Source organism: Rhinolophus sinicus, linkage group LG01 (assembly GCF_036562045.2).
Source record: "Rhinolophus sinicus isolate RSC01 linkage group LG01, ASM3656204v1, whole genome shotgun sequence".
In the NCBI taxonomy this organism is placed as follows: Eukaryota; Metazoa; Chordata; class Mammalia; order Chiroptera; family Rhinolophidae; genus Rhinolophus; species Rhinolophus sinicus.
The window spans coordinates 203,128,261-203,147,561 of record NC_133751.1 but is presented as its reverse complement, the minus strand read 5'-3'; the positions used below and the strand labels follow the sequence as shown (position 1 = coordinate 203,147,561).

The 19,301-nt window shown below is 46.4% G+C and overlaps 1 protein-coding gene across 3 annotated transcripts in view; it reads right to left on the bottom strand.

Annotated features, from left to right (window-relative positions):
- Positions 1-19,301, bottom strand: part of DIS3L2 (DIS3 like 3'-5' exoribonuclease 2) — a 296,388-nt gene that overhangs the window by 111,367 nt on the left and 165,720 nt on the right. For all 3 annotated transcript variants that reach the window (XM_074314980.1, XM_074314986.1, XM_074314989.1), the window contains exon 10: positions 14,165-14,244. In XM_074314980.1, coding sequence (XP_074171081.1) covers positions 14,165-14,244 — 80 coding nt within the window. The remainder of the gene's footprint in view (positions 1-14,164; positions 14,245-19,301) is intronic.

Here is a 19,301-nt window from a genome sequence, read left to right as displayed (position 1 = left end):
CAGTGCTGGGGATTAGCTCACTTAATTCTTCCCAGCACTTTTAAATTAGCTTTATTATTATCATCCCCATTTCATAGATTGGGAAATGTGAGGCATGGAGAGGTTAATTTCTTCCTCTGAAATACAGACGGTGCCACTTTTCATTTTGCTGTCATACTATCTACTTTTATGGAAAAGCATCAGTAGCAACTTGAGGCAGCTCCTGCTAATATCCTTAACGCTAGGTTGTATTTTTGCAACAGCAGGCATAAATGGAGCTTTATTTCTTTAGCTTTTCATATACTCAGTATTTTAGAACTGGAAGACACTTGAGAAACTCTCTAGTTCAAACCCCCATCTAGCTGAGGAAAGAGAATTTCAGAGAAACCACAGACATGCCCCAACTTACATGATGCAGTAGAGGCAGAGGAGACAAGAACCCAGTTCTCCTGCTCTTATTCCAGTGCTCTTTCTGGTACACCACAAGTGCCTCTCATCACGCAATGAGTGTGTTGGATCACTGAGACTTCTTAACTGGCTTCCAGGTTTACCTTGGTGCCAGATACTTGAGGATGCCTGACTGGTGGGTGCCAGATTATCTTGGCTTTAATGAGCAAGGAAACTGGAACCAATCAGCAGAGCTGGAAGCAGATGAACAGGCCACAGGCCAAATTTGGTTTAACAAGGTGCACTGAGACATCCATGAAAAAAGAGAATTTCCGAAGCCCAGACCCCACAGAAATCAGGCTAGCGAGATTCGAATGGAACATAGGAATAAGACACTTAGAGGGGTGGAGCTGTCTCTCCACTTAATCTTTCCACTTAGATTCTGTGTCCTCAAAACAGGAACTCATTGGCAAGCATCCCAGAAGCCCACTTCCATGCCAGAGTACTCGCATGACTATTCAGTTGCTTGGATTTTTCGAGTCAAGGTAAAAAATGATCACACTACAAGGACAGTTACAATTGTTCACTCACCAAATGCCCCAGATGAATGGAGAAGAGAGGCACTTCCTTAGGAGCTGACGGCTCTACAGAATTTTCCATTTCTCTTCCTAGGTTCATTATCAAGGGCCATACTATGAAAATAAGGTTTGTCTGAGATCAAGTACTTGGATTGCCTGGCATGTGCCTGAGGTCAGAATGCCCTCTGACATAAGAGACCGCAAGGGGAAAAATCAGTGTTTCAAAACTGGGATTAGAATTGACTTCACACAGAAGAGGTGAGTAGGAGGAACAACGCTCGAAGCCCTGGGCACCGTGAAGATGTCAGAGACAAACCCAGAAGTGGGGCCAAACAGAAAACTGCCCCGCAGAGGAATTGTTCTTTTCCAAAAATCTAAGCAAGAGTTATCAGGGGTTCTCGTCTACAACAGAAGGAACAGATTTTAAACATAGTTTCTCTACTTAAACATTACACATAGGTCTTATTTTTAAGCTACATGTGGCATGTTTCTAACATCTAATAAATGACAATTTCTAAAATAAGTCTGAGTTGCATCTTACAGTATAGTTAGTGTTCAATATTCAGGAGGGGGCAGCCCTTTGAAACACTGCATTTCAGGGTCCAGCTCGCTGGTGGATGAACCAGGGAGAAGCTCTCTCCACAGTGCTGGAAGTAAGACTGGGGAGCCTATTTCCCACCCAATGACCTAAGTGACAAGAGCTTAGGATTCTGATTCTGTCTTTTTAGTCCCTGTCAACAGGGGGTTTCTGAGGGCATGGGTGTAAGGTGGGGTCCAGCCAGAGCTAAGGACTACAAGGCATGGTAAAATTGGGGTGGGGCAGAGTACAAGGCAATGCAATGCTTTCTTTAGGTCACCTCAGGGTTGCTGCTGTATGTATAGCAGGAGATGCAGCAGGCCAGGTCTCCTACTAGATGTATAACCAAATGACCTTGACCTTCAGCTTCTTTAAGCATGCAGCAATTATACTGCCACTGGAGTGCACTGACAAGACTTGTTGGGTTTTACAGCGCAAGGCATGGGCATCTTCTTTCATAAAGGGAATGAACTTCCCTGACGTGGTTCTTCCTGGGATGGGGCAGATCCTCAGAGAGGAAATGCAAGAAGTAGGCCCAAGGCCTCTTTCTAGAACCTCTTAGGCCTAGACTTTAAAGGGCAGATGTTGAAGTGGTGCCTGGCCAGGGCGGGGACAGGACCAAACCTAGGTGGGCCTGGTCTACATTTATTTAATCTTTGTGTCTTCATCTTTTAAATGCGTCTGTTAAAAAAGACCCATATAGCTAGACATAGCCAGTCAAACTGTCTTTACTTTTTAAACTGCAGAGTTAAATTTAACGTACTTATTAATTTTTTTTGGCAACTTAATATGTGCTTTTTATTTGTCCTGCTTCTTCATACATATATATATATATATATATCTTGCCATGCCTTCTTTTACATTGAGGTGTTTTTGTGTGTTTTTCTCATTTCATTTGCCTCTCTCTACAAGTTTGGAGGATATTTACTGTGTTTCCATTTCTTACTTAAAAGACATTTGAAATGTTTATGGAACATGAACACTATAAATACAGTATGCATGATATAAAATATAAAAACAACGCAGAAACTGAATATTAAAAAGCACACGTACATGTTTATATGTTTCAAATTCTGTTCCAAAGTAAAATTCTAACATGCCAATTTTTCCCCTAACATTAATGGTTTTTGGAAAAAGACACTTAGTTTGACAATACTAGAAAAACAAAAATGAGATCTAATAACTACGTTTGATATTTTGTGTCTACTTTTTAAGATTTCCCTTTTGGCAGAGGCAAAAGTGGAAACAGGAATTTTTGTCATTCAAGTAAATGAATTGTTTTCCACTATGACATGTATGAAAAGCACAGTAGAGTTTGGTTATTTGTCTTGTACATTTTTTTGGGCAGTAGAGGGGGCTTCTATTGTTACAGTTATGATAGATAATTGCCATTTTTTGTATCAGTACTTGTACCCACAGTACATGTTCATATAGTAAGTCATCTTATACCTTACCCTTATCTTTAAACATCTGTGAAGCTAATCTTCATAGGCTCAATTTTTAAAACTTTCTCCTTTTCTAATATAAGCACTTAAAGCTATAAATTTTCCTCCAGGTATTGCTTTAGCTGTATCCTTGCATGTTTTATGACTTATGTGCACTTGACATTTACTAGAACTTTATCTTTGGCAAATCTTTAAGGCTTCCGTTGAGGGTTAATTCCTCTAGGAAGGATATATTTATGACTCTTTGTGTCTTCAGGAAATATTGTCCACCTAGTGCCACTTTAAACTAAATACTCGGCTTGGAATTTTATGGACTATACAGGAATTGTTAATTCAGGTCCTAAGCAAGCTGTCTGGGTCACTAGGCTTCAGAAGACACCTTTAGGTTAGTTGCTTTAGCACATACATCCTTCTTTGGTTATCTGCTCTTGTTTTATTCCTGCCTTTTAAGGACTTGCCATACTTTCTTGCCAACTGAGCCATATTTTTTAAAGAAGAATCATTTTCAAGAGTTTTACTGAAGAAGGGTTTTTCAGGCTCCCATTCTATGATATTACTGGAAAGGTAAGTCCTATGCAAAATGTTGTGCATACATACACATTTGTGCACTTTTCTCAGGAGGAAGTCCATAGCTATCATGAGACACTCAAAGGAAATCTATGACCCTGAAGAGATTAAAACCACTACCGTACATTCTGTTTTAGCCTTATACAAACTAAAATAGATTTTACCTTATACAAACTAAAATAGGCAAGAAGAAATTCTGCAGATAGCCATTTAAAGTTGATTTTCATTCTCAAAATGTCACTTGATTTTTATGTTCTAGTATTACCTTGACATCCTCCCCATATACCAACCAAACTTACAAACATTCCCAACAGAGGAAAATCAAAAACTATTTTTTTTCAATTTCCAGTGTCTCAACACACTATTAATTAAGACCTATCTGCTACCAAAGGGATACACTTGGATTTTTGTGATACCAACTTTCTGTTTCTCCACACTAATGAAGGAGCATTTCAACTGCAGATGTCCTTGGTTGTTAAAAAGCCTTTTCCTAACTAATAAGCCTTTTTGCCAATAAATTAAAGTGGGGGGAAAAAATCTGGTTTTTTATCACAAACTGTTTTTTTTCTATCATGTTAAGATTTATTCAGGAAGTTGATTTTATCAGAAAATTAGTACTCATTGAATTTGGAAATGGCAAGGATACAGACAGGCAGGATATGGGAAAAAATGACAAAATAAAACCAGGAAACAGTTGCTATGAAAGCCTGTAGGTATGAAATGAGAAGAGCAGTGTAGGCATGCAAGAGACTCATGCAAGAAAATAATGGGTAATGACTGAGGCTCAGAGATGCCAATTCACAGAGCTGGATGAACAGACGTCATGACCATAACATATAATTCAGTGTTCTCCTAGTATCGCTGAGACATGATGAGAAGGGCTGAAGACTTGACTGTGATGGCAGAAAAATACACCATTCCAAAGACACAGACTCATTTCAAGCATGCACGTGGAGTAGGCTTCTATGTCAGCACATGGGCCCAAAGGCAACCCACAAACTTAAGGCTAGTAGCACAGTAGGAATGAAAACGGCAAGGCAAGAAACAGAAAAAGGAGTGAAACGCTGAAAGTATACACCAGGTTGCCTGGTTAGATTGACTAGACCGAATGGTATTTAAACACAGGGTACCTTGCATGATACTCAGGGCAGAGAGATGTCCAAGAAACTCCCTGCCCTTAGGAAATAAGCAAAAAGGGGAATTTAATCCAGAGGCAATGATGTTTATTGCTGCATTACAGACATGAAGAAAATGTGCTGACAGGATACGCACAATTCAGTCTGCAGGAGGGAAAGCAAACGTCTGCCCAGGTTTTGCTCTGAAATAGGATTTGAGCCGACGCAGAAGGAGGCAGGGAGGCCAGGCATTCCCGGCAGAGAGCAAAGGGCACGGAGAGGCTGGTGTGTGTGTGTGGGTGTGTGTGTTGGGGGAAGTGGCACTGGGAGGTACGCAAGGTAGGCGAGAAGGCTGGGGACTGATCTTAAAAAGCTTTGATAACAAAGCTCTGCTAACAAATGTGGACCATACCCATGGGCACAAGAAAACTTTTGAACAAAAAAGCAACATGATCTGGTCATTGTGTGTACGGAGTAGAAAAGATAACCGGGTAGCAAGGTGGAGGCTGGACAGAAGGAGGGAGGGAAATTATTGAAAAGGCCATGACAACAGTGCTCAGAGGATGAGGAATTGAATGTGATTCCATGATTCCTTCTCTAAAAAAACGCTGGTTGACCAGGTGGCAGGTGACGCCTTTACAAAAGCAAGGGGCAGAGGAGAAAGAGGGTCAGAGGCGAAGCAAGGTCCCAACACCTTCGCTCTGGTGCGGGTCGTGCTCCCTCCCAGGAAAAACCCCAAATTTGGATCACTGCAACCTTTGCTCCTACACAGAGGAGGTTGAGGGTGACCGAAGGAAACCCCCAGACTTGCTCGTATTCCAGCTCAGCACATCCAAACAGTGTATTTTGTAAAGCTTTGTATGCTGGGTTTCTGGTCAGCTCCCTACCGTAGCCCTTTCACACTACTCCCCTCCACCTGCCCTCCTGCCCTCAGCAGGTGGTTCTAAGCGGATGTTACCAGGTGTGAAGACCCAGCAGCAGTGGTCCCTTCCCTATGTATGACTTGTCCCTCATTCTCAAAGACGGGGTATTCACCCTCCATGTCTTGGCCCCACTTTCCACTTACACTCTGAATTCACTCCTACTTCTTCAAGACCTTGCAAAATAATCAACTCCTCTCATTCCTGTATTTTCAACTCCTCTCCTCCATCGGCTCTTATCTCTCAATATAGAAACATGTAGAAAATTACTTCCATCTTAAAAACAAAGAAAAAGCGTCCTCTCAACCTGCCTTCCCCGCCTCTCTTCCTTTTCCCAGCCATGTTTCTTACAGAAGCAATCTCCATTCCTGTTTCCCACCGCTTCCTGCTTCCTCCACCACCTGGAGTCTGGCTTCCCCTCCTCAAACCCATTGACACCAGTACCTAGGTCATCCATGACACCTTGGTCGCCAAACCCAAAGACTTCCAGCTCTCCTCCGCCCGACTTTCTGACATCCTTTACGCCTTTACCACTCAGCCTGCTCTGCCTGTCTCCTCTCCCTTCTCCTCTGCTTTGCCTCCAATCATCCTTTTGATTATTCTGCTGGCATCTCTCCCAGGGGACACCCCACGTCTTCCCCTCAGTCTGTGACTTCTCCTTGGACATCTGTCCCAGGAGAGATGCACTAATGACTCCCAAATCGCCACTCCCGCCCCAACTCCTTTACTCGTGCCCTTGGTATTTCTACCTGGATGTCTCTCAGGAACGGCAAACTCAACAAGTACTTATCTAACTAAACTCACCATCGTCTGCCCCAAACCAGCTCCCCTCAATATTTCCTATTAAATGGCATTACATTCTACCCAGTACTCAGAAACTTAGATGACGTTTTAGGTTCTACTCTTCCATTCAATATCAAACGTTTATTAACTCATTCATTCATTCAACAAACAGTTCCATGTGTGCCAACTATGTAACACACAGTGCTCTGGGCACTGAGGGGTCAAGAGTGAACAGAACGACATCCCTGCTCTCGTAAAGCGTACCATCCAGGAGGCAGATCCACACAAGCACCTTAAATAAAATCCAGAAGGAGGGTGGGTAAGAAGACTGTGGCGCTGGTGTCCGGAAGGGCCTCCTTGAGATGACATTTGCACAGAACCTAAGAGCAGTGAGGGATCTGGGAGAAGGGGGATCCAGACAGGGGGAACAGTAAGTGCAAAAGTGCCGAGGCAGCAGCAGCCTGGCACGTCTGCGGGACCACACGGGGCTATGTGTCTGGAGGACAGCACGTGCGAGAGGAACAGTGGTGGAGAAGGTTGGGAGGTAGTTAGAGAACGGCTAGGTCACAGCAAGGACGTGGATGTTTATCCTCAGGGGACGGGGCATCTTGCGGGGAGTGGAGCAGGGCAACGACCTAGTCAGGTCTACATCTTATAAGGGCGGCCTGGGCTTCAATATGTGGGAAGAAAAGGGCAGACACGAGACCAGTTCAGAGGCTCCTGCAGCTCCCCAGACACCCAGCCCCGCCCATCTCCTTTCCTGGCTGGTGCCTCCCTCCAGGTCTGGCTCCACCGCTGCTGCCAGGGCTGGGCACTTGCCACCTCTTACCTCGATCATTCTAACACCACCGCTCTAATCCAGCCTCCTCACTGTTGCCAGGGTGATCTCTCCAACCTCCAAGCTGGATCCTGACTCTCTCGTGCTCAAAACCCTTAGCTTACCATTAGGGTAAGACTCCCGCTCCAAAACACAGCCTGCGAGTCCCTGTTGTGACTGACCTCCCAGGCTCCTCCCACCGCACCCTGTTTCAGCCACGCTGACTTTTCGGTTCCTTCCAGTGCCAATGGGTTTGTATCCCAGAGCCTCCACACACTCTGTTCCCTTAGCCTGAAATGCTCTTCCTCCCACTCTTGGTCTGGCTCACTGTTTATTCTTCAAGTCTAGGTGAAAATGTTACTGTCCATTCCCCCTCCCCAACTCCCACAGCTAAACTATAGGCCATTCCCACATTCCCTTGTTTAATGTTACTTGAGAGTTAACTGGGGAGGACAGGAAGCTTCTCGAGTGCTTCCCCTATTGTACATCCAGCACAAAGCGTGGTGCTGGGTCCTCAAATCACACGCCTGAGTGACTGCATGAAGCTGCTCCCCAACCTAACTGCTGCCTTCTCCTCAATTTCCCCGCGGGGCCTGCAAAGGAATTCACGATCTCCTCCCTGCTGTATCTGTAAGTACCACCCCACTTCAACTTCACATCCCAGATATTCCAAGTTCTGTGTAGTTCCTTCTAAAATAGCACGTTTCTGTCATCCTGTGACTTTGTGCACACTCTTCCCTCCGCCTGGGAAACCCCTCTGCTTTTTTAAACCTTTTTCTTTTTTTTTTTTTTCATTATTAGTTTCAGGTGTACAAAACAATGTACTAGACATTTCACCCCTCACAAAGTGATAACCTCCCTCCCCCAATCGTATATGTATGTTACATCGTGTATGTGTGTTACAATCCCACTGACTCTATCCCCTATGCTGTGCTCCACATCGCGTGACTACATATAATTACAGTTGACATATAATATTATTCAGCTTCAGGTGTACAGCGCAGTGGTCAGGCATCTACACCGTCCATGAAGTGGTCTCCCTTCCGCTTAAGACATATGCCAACCCCTCCGCTTCTGAGAGCCTGCAAACAACAGCAAAGGCTGACTGAGCGCCTCCTCTGAGCCCTGCACTGCGAGGCAGTGAATGGTGGGAAGACAGATCGGAAACAAGATTAGTAAGTCAACAGTACGTTAGCGGGTGATGAGTGGTGAGGAAACAGAAAGGGAAGATGGAGAGGAGGTGGGAGGGTGACACTGGGGGCAGAATGGCTAGGGAGGGCCTTGGCGAGAAAGGGACCCATCAAATCTTGAGTCACATGGGCTGCAGGAGAACAGCACTGCAGGGAATGCAAGCCCAAGGCCGGGGCGCATGGCCGATGGGGACTGGGGTGGAAGGCATGCAGCTCCCACGAAGCACTGGGCAGTGAAAGGAGAGCTAAAGGAGGCAACTGGAAAAAAGCAGCTCAAAAATTAGAACCAAGAGCAAGCAGGGCCCTCTGAGTCCAAGGAACAGAGTTTCATGGAGGACAACAAGGCAAGTGCTGCAGAGATGTTTGGGGAACTGAGGTCAGGGACGGCCTGTGGCATTGAACTTTCTGAAGCCATGTTGCAAAGGGAATACGTGGGAAGAGAGAAAGGAGCAGCAGCACGTAGAGACAACTCTTTCAAGGTGTCCTGATGGACAAGGGCAGGTGAGGCTGCAGCAGGGTTGAGGGAGGCTTTATAAGGTGGAGACTTAAGAGAGAGGGGGAAGCCGCCAGAGGAAGGGGAATGGCCAACGGGAATGGCCAACGCTAAAAGGCTGGGGAGAATGACGGGGGTGGGGCTGCTCCTCCCAGAGGTGAGAACAGAGCCCAGGAGGAGGGTGTGGCCTGGCTGCCAGGTCCGCCAGAACCTTCACTCAGAACTCCAGGACTCCTGCGCTCTCTTTGCCTTCCCAGCAGCAGATGCAGACTTCATCTCAGCTCTTTGCCCTTTAAAACGACCACTGTGCATTCCATCCCCCAGGTTCTCTAAGTCTGGAACACAGCGGGGCAGTCTCTCTAGCTCCTGCTTCCGCACTGCCTCCAAAGGGGATCAGTCATGACAAGAAACTCAGCAGGTGACAAATATAAGCACATGGGGAAGTTAGAGAGCTTAGGAATTCTATGAAATTCTTACAGGCTTTGCTCCTGGTCTCTCATTCCTAGTCCCTCTCTGGGAAGGGCTCCCTGGGACAGAGGTCCCTAGCCCATCCTTCTTAGGGAAGGGAAGGCCGTGCCACCAGGAAGGCAGCGGAGGCAAAACACGCAGGACAACTGGCCACCCCTGGAGCGGAGAAGGTAAGGTACATTCCTGAGGTCCCTCGGGCTGGATGACGTCCTTTTAGCTGAGCATTTTCTTCCACCTGGACAACAGGACAGATCCTTCTTTCTCTGAGAGACGGCTGCGCTCTGGGGATGGTAAATATGAGCAGGTGGCTGAACAGAGAGGGCTGTGCTCCTTGGGTGGGAGTTTCAAAGCTGGGAGATGACAGCAGCAAGAGGGGTTTGACTCTGGGTATCCAGCCAGCCATTCCAGCAGGACTTCTGCTAACGTGTGGTGCAGGCGGAAATTCCAATTTCCTGAAAGCCTCAAGGATGAGTGGATTTGTTTGTCTATTCTTTTTCATTCACCCATTCACTCATTTTCCCCCAGTGGGTTTTAGTATAATCACAAAGTTGTGCAACTATCAACACTCTAATTCCAGAACACTTTCATCACCCCAGAAAGAAACCCCAGACCCATTAGCAGTTATCCCCCATTCTCCCCTCTCCCTGGACCCAATCCTTCATTTCTAAGGCCAGGCTAGGGCAATCCTGCCATGCTCATGGCAGGGCACTCATTAGAGAAGAAAACAGTAGGGAAATAAGATGCTAGAAAGGTGGTGAACATCAATTTCCTAGAGTATGTGTTGGAAGCCTGAACAGCTAAAAGCTGAATAAAGGTGCTCACTTATCTGGCTCACAATTTCTTCTCTCAGAGACTAGAAGAAAGCAGTGAGGCTTGTTTAACTGATGAGAATGGGTGGCTAGTACTCTGGACTCAATTCTGTCCAGTAAGGAAGAACGAGCCAGGAGGAACCATGCCCTGAGTGCCAGGGAAGAGAAGTCTGGATACAGGCAGCCATGTACTTCGTACCCCATCCTAAAGGCAGAAGTAAGTCCATGACATGGGAAATGGGCTCAAACGTCAAAAGCTATAGGCTATCGAAGAATATGTGTATAGGATACTTAGCTGAGAAGTTGTGACTCGCGGATACATGATACCTGTTATCTAGTACCTGAGAGGTCCTCACATCAGAGACAAGACTTGTGCAGGGCCCCAAGGAGCATAAACGCGACCAACAGCTGGTAAATTACAGGAAGACAGCAGTACGGGGAAGGATTTCCTAATAGTCATGCAATCTTTAGGCCAAATGAGCTGCCTGTAAGGTAGAGAGTTAAAATGCAATCTGGATATTCACTAAGTGGATGCTCTAGAGCAGGGGTGTCCAAACTGCGGCCCGTGGGCCAACGGCAGCCCACAATCCATTGTTAATTGGCCCGCAGCAAATTCCAAAAATATATTTAGTTTACTTAAATAAACCAGGTGTGGCAATATGTACTTCACCTCGAGTGAGAGGCCCGACTGCTTGTGTATTTTACTGCATATGGCCCTTGGTAAAAAACGTTGAAAAAAGTTTGGACACCCCTGCTGTAGAGGTAATGTGAAAACCAGAAGGTGATGTGACAACTGTGGCATTCCCACACTTGAGTGGTGAGGTCAACTGTGAGGTGTGTTGCAAGTGATCTGTTACAGCAATAAAACTCTGAAGTATGTGATTTACTGTCTTTTGATTCTGGGTTATTCATTTGCATTATTAGGTATTTTCTCGAGCAGAAGTGAAAGCCTCTATGTTCAAGATAGTGGGCTCGCTGATATTCATGGGAATGTTCTACTCAGATGTGTTTATAGGCAACAAGGGGAGGAGGAGCATTCCCGGGCTAGAGGACTGGTGGGAGCCCTGCCAAAGCTGAGATTCCTCAAGGGCAGGGGGCACGCCCGTCAGCCTTCCACCCTCATCTAGACCTGCGGGAGAACAGGTGCCACTGCATTTCTGCAGAATGAATCTGCAAACTGTAAGGTCTTAGTCTCGTCCCTATAGGAGATACTGGTAACAAGTCCTCGAGTCAGGTCTGAACACTACAGAAAGGGAGAGTGAGGACTAAATCAGTTACATCTGCCTGTGTGTTTCATTTTCACAGAGTAGTCATTCAGATGATTTCAATGGGACCAAAGAAAAGTTTGGCCTTTCTATTTTCTTTAAATAAAAATAGTTATAGATGATGTAAATATGGCCAGAGAACATTATTTGCTCTTTGAAACATTAAACATTTTTTCCTCTAAGCAAAAATTGACATGAACTAGTAACTAACGGAACCTGAACTTAGCCAACCTCACCCCCATCCAAACTGGAACTGACTTTCACTTTTCATCTCCCTGGATAAATGGCCTTGGCAGAAACTGCTGTCACAAAGGCCAACTGTAGAAGTGCCACCATAAAAATGCTTGACTGACCAACTCAGGCCTTTTCAGATTCTTTCCTGACTCCTTTTCCATGTCCTTTACCTGCGGCTCTGCCAAATGACCAGATGTTAATTACTCCTCTGGAATGCAAGAAGAACCGAGCAGATGGAAGGTATCTGATCACCTGGTGCAGTGCGCTACTCGGCAGCCCTGTGATTTCTGGCACCTCATAATATTTTTTTATTACAGAATTTTTTTCATTATAAAACTATTATTACCACATTATAAAAATGTGGAAAGTAGAGAAAAGAGAAAAATCGCTTATGATCCCATCATCCCAATAAAATCACTGTTTACATTTTGGTGTATTGTCTACTTTTCTTCAGGGCTCTGTATGTAGTTATGTGGACCACATGTGTGTAGCGTACTGGTACCCCACCTCCTCCGAAAAGGGTCTGCAGCAGCTTATCTAAACATGTGTCATCAGACAGACAACTCCACGTGGACGACTTTCTCCAAAGCCAGCCTGTCCTGTCTTCCAGTTCCCAACCTGTGGACACCATTTCCTCGTCATCCAGGTTGAACCTTTGGCCCCGTCTTGGACTCCTCTCCCTCATCTCTGACTGGTCCTTTCGTTGTTACCCCTTTCTCACATCTGCCCTACCTGCCCCATCAGCGCTGCCACCATCTCCGGTCCCGTTCCTTATTACCGATACCCCTAAACGACGATCATGTTTCTCTGCCTCTACGTCCTCTCCTTTTCCTTCGTCTTGTACTGCTAATTTGTTTTCCTCATTGTCACTGCCCTCCCTGAACAAGATCGAAAACAACTGGTTTTCAACTGTTGGCCAAAGCGTATTCTTTGGTTGGACATTTACAAACATGTACAATTTGTCCCCAGTCTGCCTTTCTTGTTAGCACTGCCCTACACGAAACTTCTGCTGGTGATCGAGTACACACGAAACAGGTGTGGAGCGTGTGAGGAAGACACGTGCCTGCTCCCTGGGGTCCCTGAGGGGCGAATATCACCCTTGCCAGCCGAGATGGAGCAAGAGTAAGTACTAGACCTACCCTTCTGCCCTTAGCAGCTATAAAAGTGGACAAAAGAAGCAGCTGTTTCCAAGCATTTAGCCTACAAATAGAGCAGGGCTGTGAAACTGGAGAGAGGGCAATTCAGGAAGTGCGGTCCACTGTCACCTGGCTTTCTGCCCGGGGGCACTTTTTACGCTGGGACTCAGAGGAGTGGAGTGCATGCTGAGAGCGATATATGCCCAGCCTTTGCATGTGGCAGCGACGGCTCAGGATGTAAGAAACCAACCCAGTATTTGCTTTTCTAAGTAGGCTGCTCAAATTTGGGATTTTAGAAACATGCAACTCCTCTAAAATTTCCATGGGAACATTTCTCTCTTCATGCTTTATCTTCCTTTCAATTTTCTTTAGTTGAAAATATGGAGCAATCTTGCCCATAGTTTCAAAGAGGACTCCCATGAAATGAAGGCATTTTTAGGCAATGATGCTTTCCGTCTCTCTGGCTTCCCTCTAGAAGCTTTACTGCCTACTATGGTACAGAAGAGGTTAGAGGCCGAACCTGGGGAGCTCTGCGTCAATGGGACATGTGAACACCTCGGCAGTGTTTTAATAGACCAGGCCACTGGGCCATCAACACTTGGCAGCAGACAGAAACCGCAGGGTGGCTGCCCATCCCAGGCAAGCCGTCCAAGGCTGTGTTAGTGCCAAAGCAGTACCGAGAATGGCTGAAGCCAAAGGAGTCCCCCAGACAGCCACCTAGAGAGGGGCAAGAAGAAGCTAAGACTATAAGGCGCACATCTGGGGAGACATTAAATGGGGACTGACAGGGTTTGCTCTCCTCACACCCTAACATACTGTCCTTTCCCCAATTGCAGTTTTCAAAGACCACGGGCCTTAAATCCCACTTCTTCCTGCTTAGCTCCATCCTCAATGAATGTGTAGCTAGCCCCTAACAGCTGCCTTTCGCAATTTGCTGACCAGATGAAGACCTACTGGGAGCAGCAGGCCTTACATCCTGCTGAGCATGTCTGTGGAGAGTCCCCCCGGAATGACCCCAATCTGCTGTTAAATTCAGGTAAAGAACCCTATGCTTCTCCCAGCAGAGCCCGCAGGGGCTTTCTTCTTTACCACATCACCGCTGAGTTAGAAGTTTCTAAAGGGCCAAAGCCTGGGATCGGTTCTGCCCTGACTGCCACCTCTTCTGAGGCCCAAGAAGGGTCCTGGTGAGGACATTTCCTACCCTCACCCTCACCAAAGTCAGCACACGAAAGCAATCTTTAGATCACACACTTGTGTAGCCTGAGGGCCCATGGCAAGTTCAGGAGCAGACAAACCCAGGCTTGCACATGGCAGGGCCTGGGGAGCACGAGGCAGCCCGGCCGACCACAAACGTATGCTCCCTGTCTGCTGCCCAGAACGGTACAGAAATTTCCATCCTACCATTGGCGACTGGCTTGCAGGAGAGCGCGTCATCGAGATCTCGGGCAGTTGACGGGTCAATGGTGAAGACACAGTCTTTTCTAGGGAAGAGTGAAGACATAATTAGCGAAGCCATGAACAATAGGAACTTCACCCCATTGTAATATCGCTTCAAAGAACAGTGACTGGGCAGTGGTAGGTGGCAAAGTGAAGAGTAACCCCCGTAATGTCTGTCTCAGAACGGGATCTTCAGTCAAATGTGAAACTGGGGACAAACGGGGGGTGATAACAAGGCTCCAAGCTGTCTCTGAGTGTCTTGCTCCTCCTCTCTGTGATCTGGCACCTACTTCTCCTTGACCCTGAACAGGAAGAGGTGTGCGCAGGTGGAAGTGAGGCAGCGTCCCTGAACGAGGCTTCCCTAGAAGGGTTACCGGACAAGAGGGGCAAGTGGCTTTGATAAATTCCCCTCCAATGGTCAGTTCTTACTTCTGCTTCCCACTTCCTCAGTGGCTGATGGGAACCTGTCCTTCAAGGTTCTATGTGAGGATGATTTACTGCTCCTTCTTGTATCTCGCAAAAAGCGGGGCGTGTCAAAAAATAAATCACTTAACTTGTTAGAACACAGGGGCAGGGGACCCAAGAATAAGATTTGCAGAAAACTTGGGGCCATGCAGTTAGTTGTGATACAATTCGACTTGGAAACGATCCTCATCAGTTTGTTTCCGTGGAGGAAGTGTGCACCTGCTCCGAGCTCACATCACCAGGTACACCCTCCGTCCACCTATCCTCAAACACTACCCCTGTGCGCACCTCACTCTTACTCCGAAGCCCCAGGACATTCTCATTTGGCTTCACGTAACATGCCTCACATAACACGCCTCACCCAGCTCAGCCATTCCTACCACGTAGGAATCGCAGGATCTGGGCCGAGTTTGGCCTCAGTTCTCCTAACCTGCCGCCCTTTCCTCCCCAGGCACTGGCCTGGAGAGTGGGGGGTTCAGCAGGAACCCCGCACGCAGGCTTTCTGGTCAGTGCTCCCTGCTTCCACTGGACTCTTCCTGAGTTCTTCCTCCATCTCCTCTGGTAGTAGTGGCACCTGGCTGCCATTCCCCCGTCGGCCCCTGACTCGTCAACACGGATGACGGTGGACATCCTGGTACTTACCACAGTTAGACTGGCTTGTTCTTAAAGCCTTCTTTCCTTGTGTTGCTCCTCTGCTCAAAGCTTCCCCCCAGCCCTCAGAGGCTGCCAAGCTGCTCTGGGTGCTGGCCTGCAAAGCCCTACAGGCCTTCCTTTATCTGTCCTCTTACTGCCCACTTTCTTTACTCCTAACAACCCGCCATGCCCTCTCTGATCCCTCACACTGATCCCCTCAGCACCACAATATCCTTCAGTTCTAAGACAGATCTACTACATAGAAGAGGTTGTAATTATGCAAGAACGCCAGAGGAACATGTCCCATGGAAAGCAAGCTGCCCAAAGGCTGTGTTCCGGTGCTATGAACACAGGCTGCGACTCACAAGTGTTTGCTGTATGAATGAACGCACACTTGCTGACAGGAATAGAGAAGTGAAATTAATCCAGACACCACAGAAATGGGCTCTAAATTGGTGAGGGTCTTGAACTTGATTCACAAGGTCAAGAAGGAACTGTCTGCTTCTTGCGTCTTTTTGTATCCCCCACAGAAGCTAGCAAAATGCTTTATATGTACTGAGTGCTCAATAAATACGTGTTGAACTGCAACTGTCAGACTTGGTGGTGGGAATACTTTTCACCATAATGACATCGTAAGAAGATGAAAGAACATCCGTCTAGTCAAAATCAAAAAGAACACTCCTCGCTTGGTGGGGGCCCCAGGTTACTGGTTTACTTGGAGAGTTGATTAGGAAACTATGTTTTGTTAAAATTACATGTCTCTGGGTGATTCGAAACTTTTACTTCTATGAATGAATGATAATGCCCACTAACACATTTCCAGCCTCACACTGATTCAAACGTATGCAGCAGAGGAAAACTGTGAGGCTTCAGTTATTAGTTTGTCAATGTCTTCTTCGAGGGGATCCACAAATTGCTTATAAAAAAAATCTTCAGACTAACCTGTAAGCACTCAAACCAATCCTTTTCTATTTTTTAAAAAACCTGCTCTTCAACCAGAAACATGCAAGTCTAAATCAAAACAACTCTGAGGAACAGTTCTCAGGAAGCTTGCTGGAAAGACATACCATCCAAACATAATTCTTGATCAGGGGTCGGCAAACTACACTCACAGGCCAAATCGAGCCTGCCACCTGTTTTGAATGGTCTGCAAGCTAAGAATGGTTTTTGCATTTTTAAATGGTTGAAAAAAAATTATGTCATGACATGTGAAAATTATATGAAATTCCCATTTCAGTGTCCATAAATGAAGCTTTATTGAAATACAGCCACCCTTCTTCGATACCACGGCAGAGTTGAGTAGTTATGACAGAGATTGTGCTTCAACCGTCTGGCCCTTAGCAGAAAGCTTGCTGACCACTGTTTTAGATCAATGTTTCCCAACGTGCCAAGTAAGTGTTCTAATTTTTGAAAAAGGTCTTGTGATTAAATCCATTTTGGAAATGCTGGGCCAATTCCTTAATTGTAGGACTTCTCAGGGCCTTCAACATGCTGATCTCAAACAGTGCTTGCTGGACTCCTGCGATCTTGGCACTTTTGGGGGCAGATACAAGGTTCCTCAGGAGAGCACCCTCTGGGAAGCGATGAACTTCTGAGAAACTCCCTGCATGGGCCTCCAGTGCAGTCCTCGTCCCACATGGGGCCCTGCCACCAAGCCCTCCCCAAGGGACACTGCGAGCAGTCTACCAAGTGGCCATGCTACCGCAGCTGATGAGGGCCCCGCCACTGTGTCCCTCAGTGCCCCTTTTACAGGGGAGCTTTATGCAGTGCAAGGATTCACTCGTCTTCTCTTGAGTTGATAGTTTGTTTGTATCTTACAGACATGTGAATTTTATCCTTTTGGATTTCTCTCCTTGCTTTGGCTGCTAGGAAACTCAGAAAAAACATTTGCGACTTGACTCTAGAGGATCTTATTGGTAGTTTGAACTTTGTGAACTAACCTTTATCCTGACTGTGCCTAATTTTTCTATGCATGTATTCTACGCATGTCTTCCTTTTGCCCCGTATCCTAATTTTTTCAAAAAATCCACTGTATTATATGTATATCTGCAAGCTGCCTTAAATCACTTTTTTAAAAAAGCAGGGTATAAATAAATACATATGTATGTTGAGGAGATGCGAGAAGAAAAAGAGGCATTCTGTTTGGGCTACTAAGAGAACTAACTTCTAGACAGAGCAAAATTCGCAGAGCTCCAAACAAGTATTTGTACTGTAGCAGTGGACCCCAACTTGCTCTCTCACTATGGAAAATTGGGAGAAGCAAGGGAACAGTGAGTGACCCTGACAAAGCCCAGTCCTCAGGGCCGAGAGCCAGTGATTTCATCTGTTGTCATCGCCACGATTACGCATCGGCCACGGTGTGGTGCAGGAGGGCTCCTAATGGTTTGGGGCCACACAGCGCTGGGAGCTGCTGGCCTCAGCCCTTGGGAGCCTGGCCTCATGGGGGCGGTGCACCGTGCAGCTGTTACACTCTGGTAACATGCTTGGGATTTTACTGGCTCCTATTCTGGAAGGCTTTGGTCTCACAACCTGCAGAGAGCAGCCTGGCCTGCCAGCTTTTAGAACCTGTGAGACCAAATATTTAAAGAGTTCTGCAACAATGGTTAGAAAGAAGCTAACCCTGACCCACAGAAAATAAAGTGCCAGGTGGGGGAAGGAAAGAATGAGACTCCAGTTCATGAGGCTGCAGAATTTCAATTCAGAGCAACGTTATGTAACCAAAATTTCTGAAGGCACGTGACTGAAGGAAGGGCGTAGAACTTTTTAAAGTGACAGAAAACTTCTAAGACTGTTTTACTCAAAGCCATTGGTCCAGGAAAAGAACACATGAAAAATAACTACAAGCCTTCTATAATCCCTTCAGACCCGGCCAAGAATCCCAGGAAACAAACAAGCATAGAAGGAATTTCTGTTCCTCTGTCACTCACCCACTCTTCCTTTCACCTTGCATCCTCTACCTCAGGGCACCAACATGTCCACCTCCTTGCAGCTATCTGGTCTCCACAGCAACTTTTGCTCACTGCTTTGTCACTATCCACCTCACTGGATTCTGGCCACGGCCCCTACCACATCACAGAAATTGCTCTCCCCAAGGTCACGGTGTTGCCAGATTAATCATTTTAAAGCATGCAGCTGGTCAGAAATCATCAACTCCTTATTGAGTAAAACAGAAATTCAGCTCAGAACTCAAAGCCTTGCAAGTAGGGTCCAACCTTCATTTTTCCAGTTAAGACTGCACATTCTCACCATGTACCTTTGTGCCTCACTTCTCTCTCTACACCTTCCGGCCTCTGAGACATTGTTCATGCTGTTCCTGACACTGGGACATCTCCCCACCCATCTCAATATCTAAGACCTACCGGGCTTTAAAGGCCTGGTGGCAATGACATCTTTTTTCTAAGGAATCTTTGGGGCTCCCCGGCGTGGAAGCTGTCTGCTCCTGACTGCCTGGACCACACCTGTGACCTGTCTCCGATGGCACTGGCCACTGCCCCAGCATTCTGGTGGTTACTTCTGGACATCTTATCGTACTGACAAGGCTGGGAGTGCTTCAAGGTCTGGCTGTCTCTGGACCTCTCGCAGCACACTGAAGGCACATATGAAATGAATACTTGACGGGTAAGTGAATGAAAAAACGACCCAAGGGCTCTCTTTAGCACTTTTCCATTCAATTCTGCCACTGTGTTTTGCGAAATACGTTTAGGATTAGAACTCATGACCTCTTGGCGTCCAAAACTGTGGTACACCACAGTGTAACTGTTTCCAAGGGTGTCCTTTTCTGTCTTCATCCCATCTTCATTTCTCATAAAACAGTGTTTTACACACTGCGGTTCAGGGACCATTTCTGGATGAACATAATTTATCGAGGCCCCCCTGTGTCCGTGACTCTGGATTTGTCTCCTCGCTAGCAGGCAATTCTAGTGCGAGGATCTGGGTCAATGATGGTGAATGGGTGAAAAGGAATGGAAAAATTTAAGAAATAACCCTAAGAGGATAAAGAGTA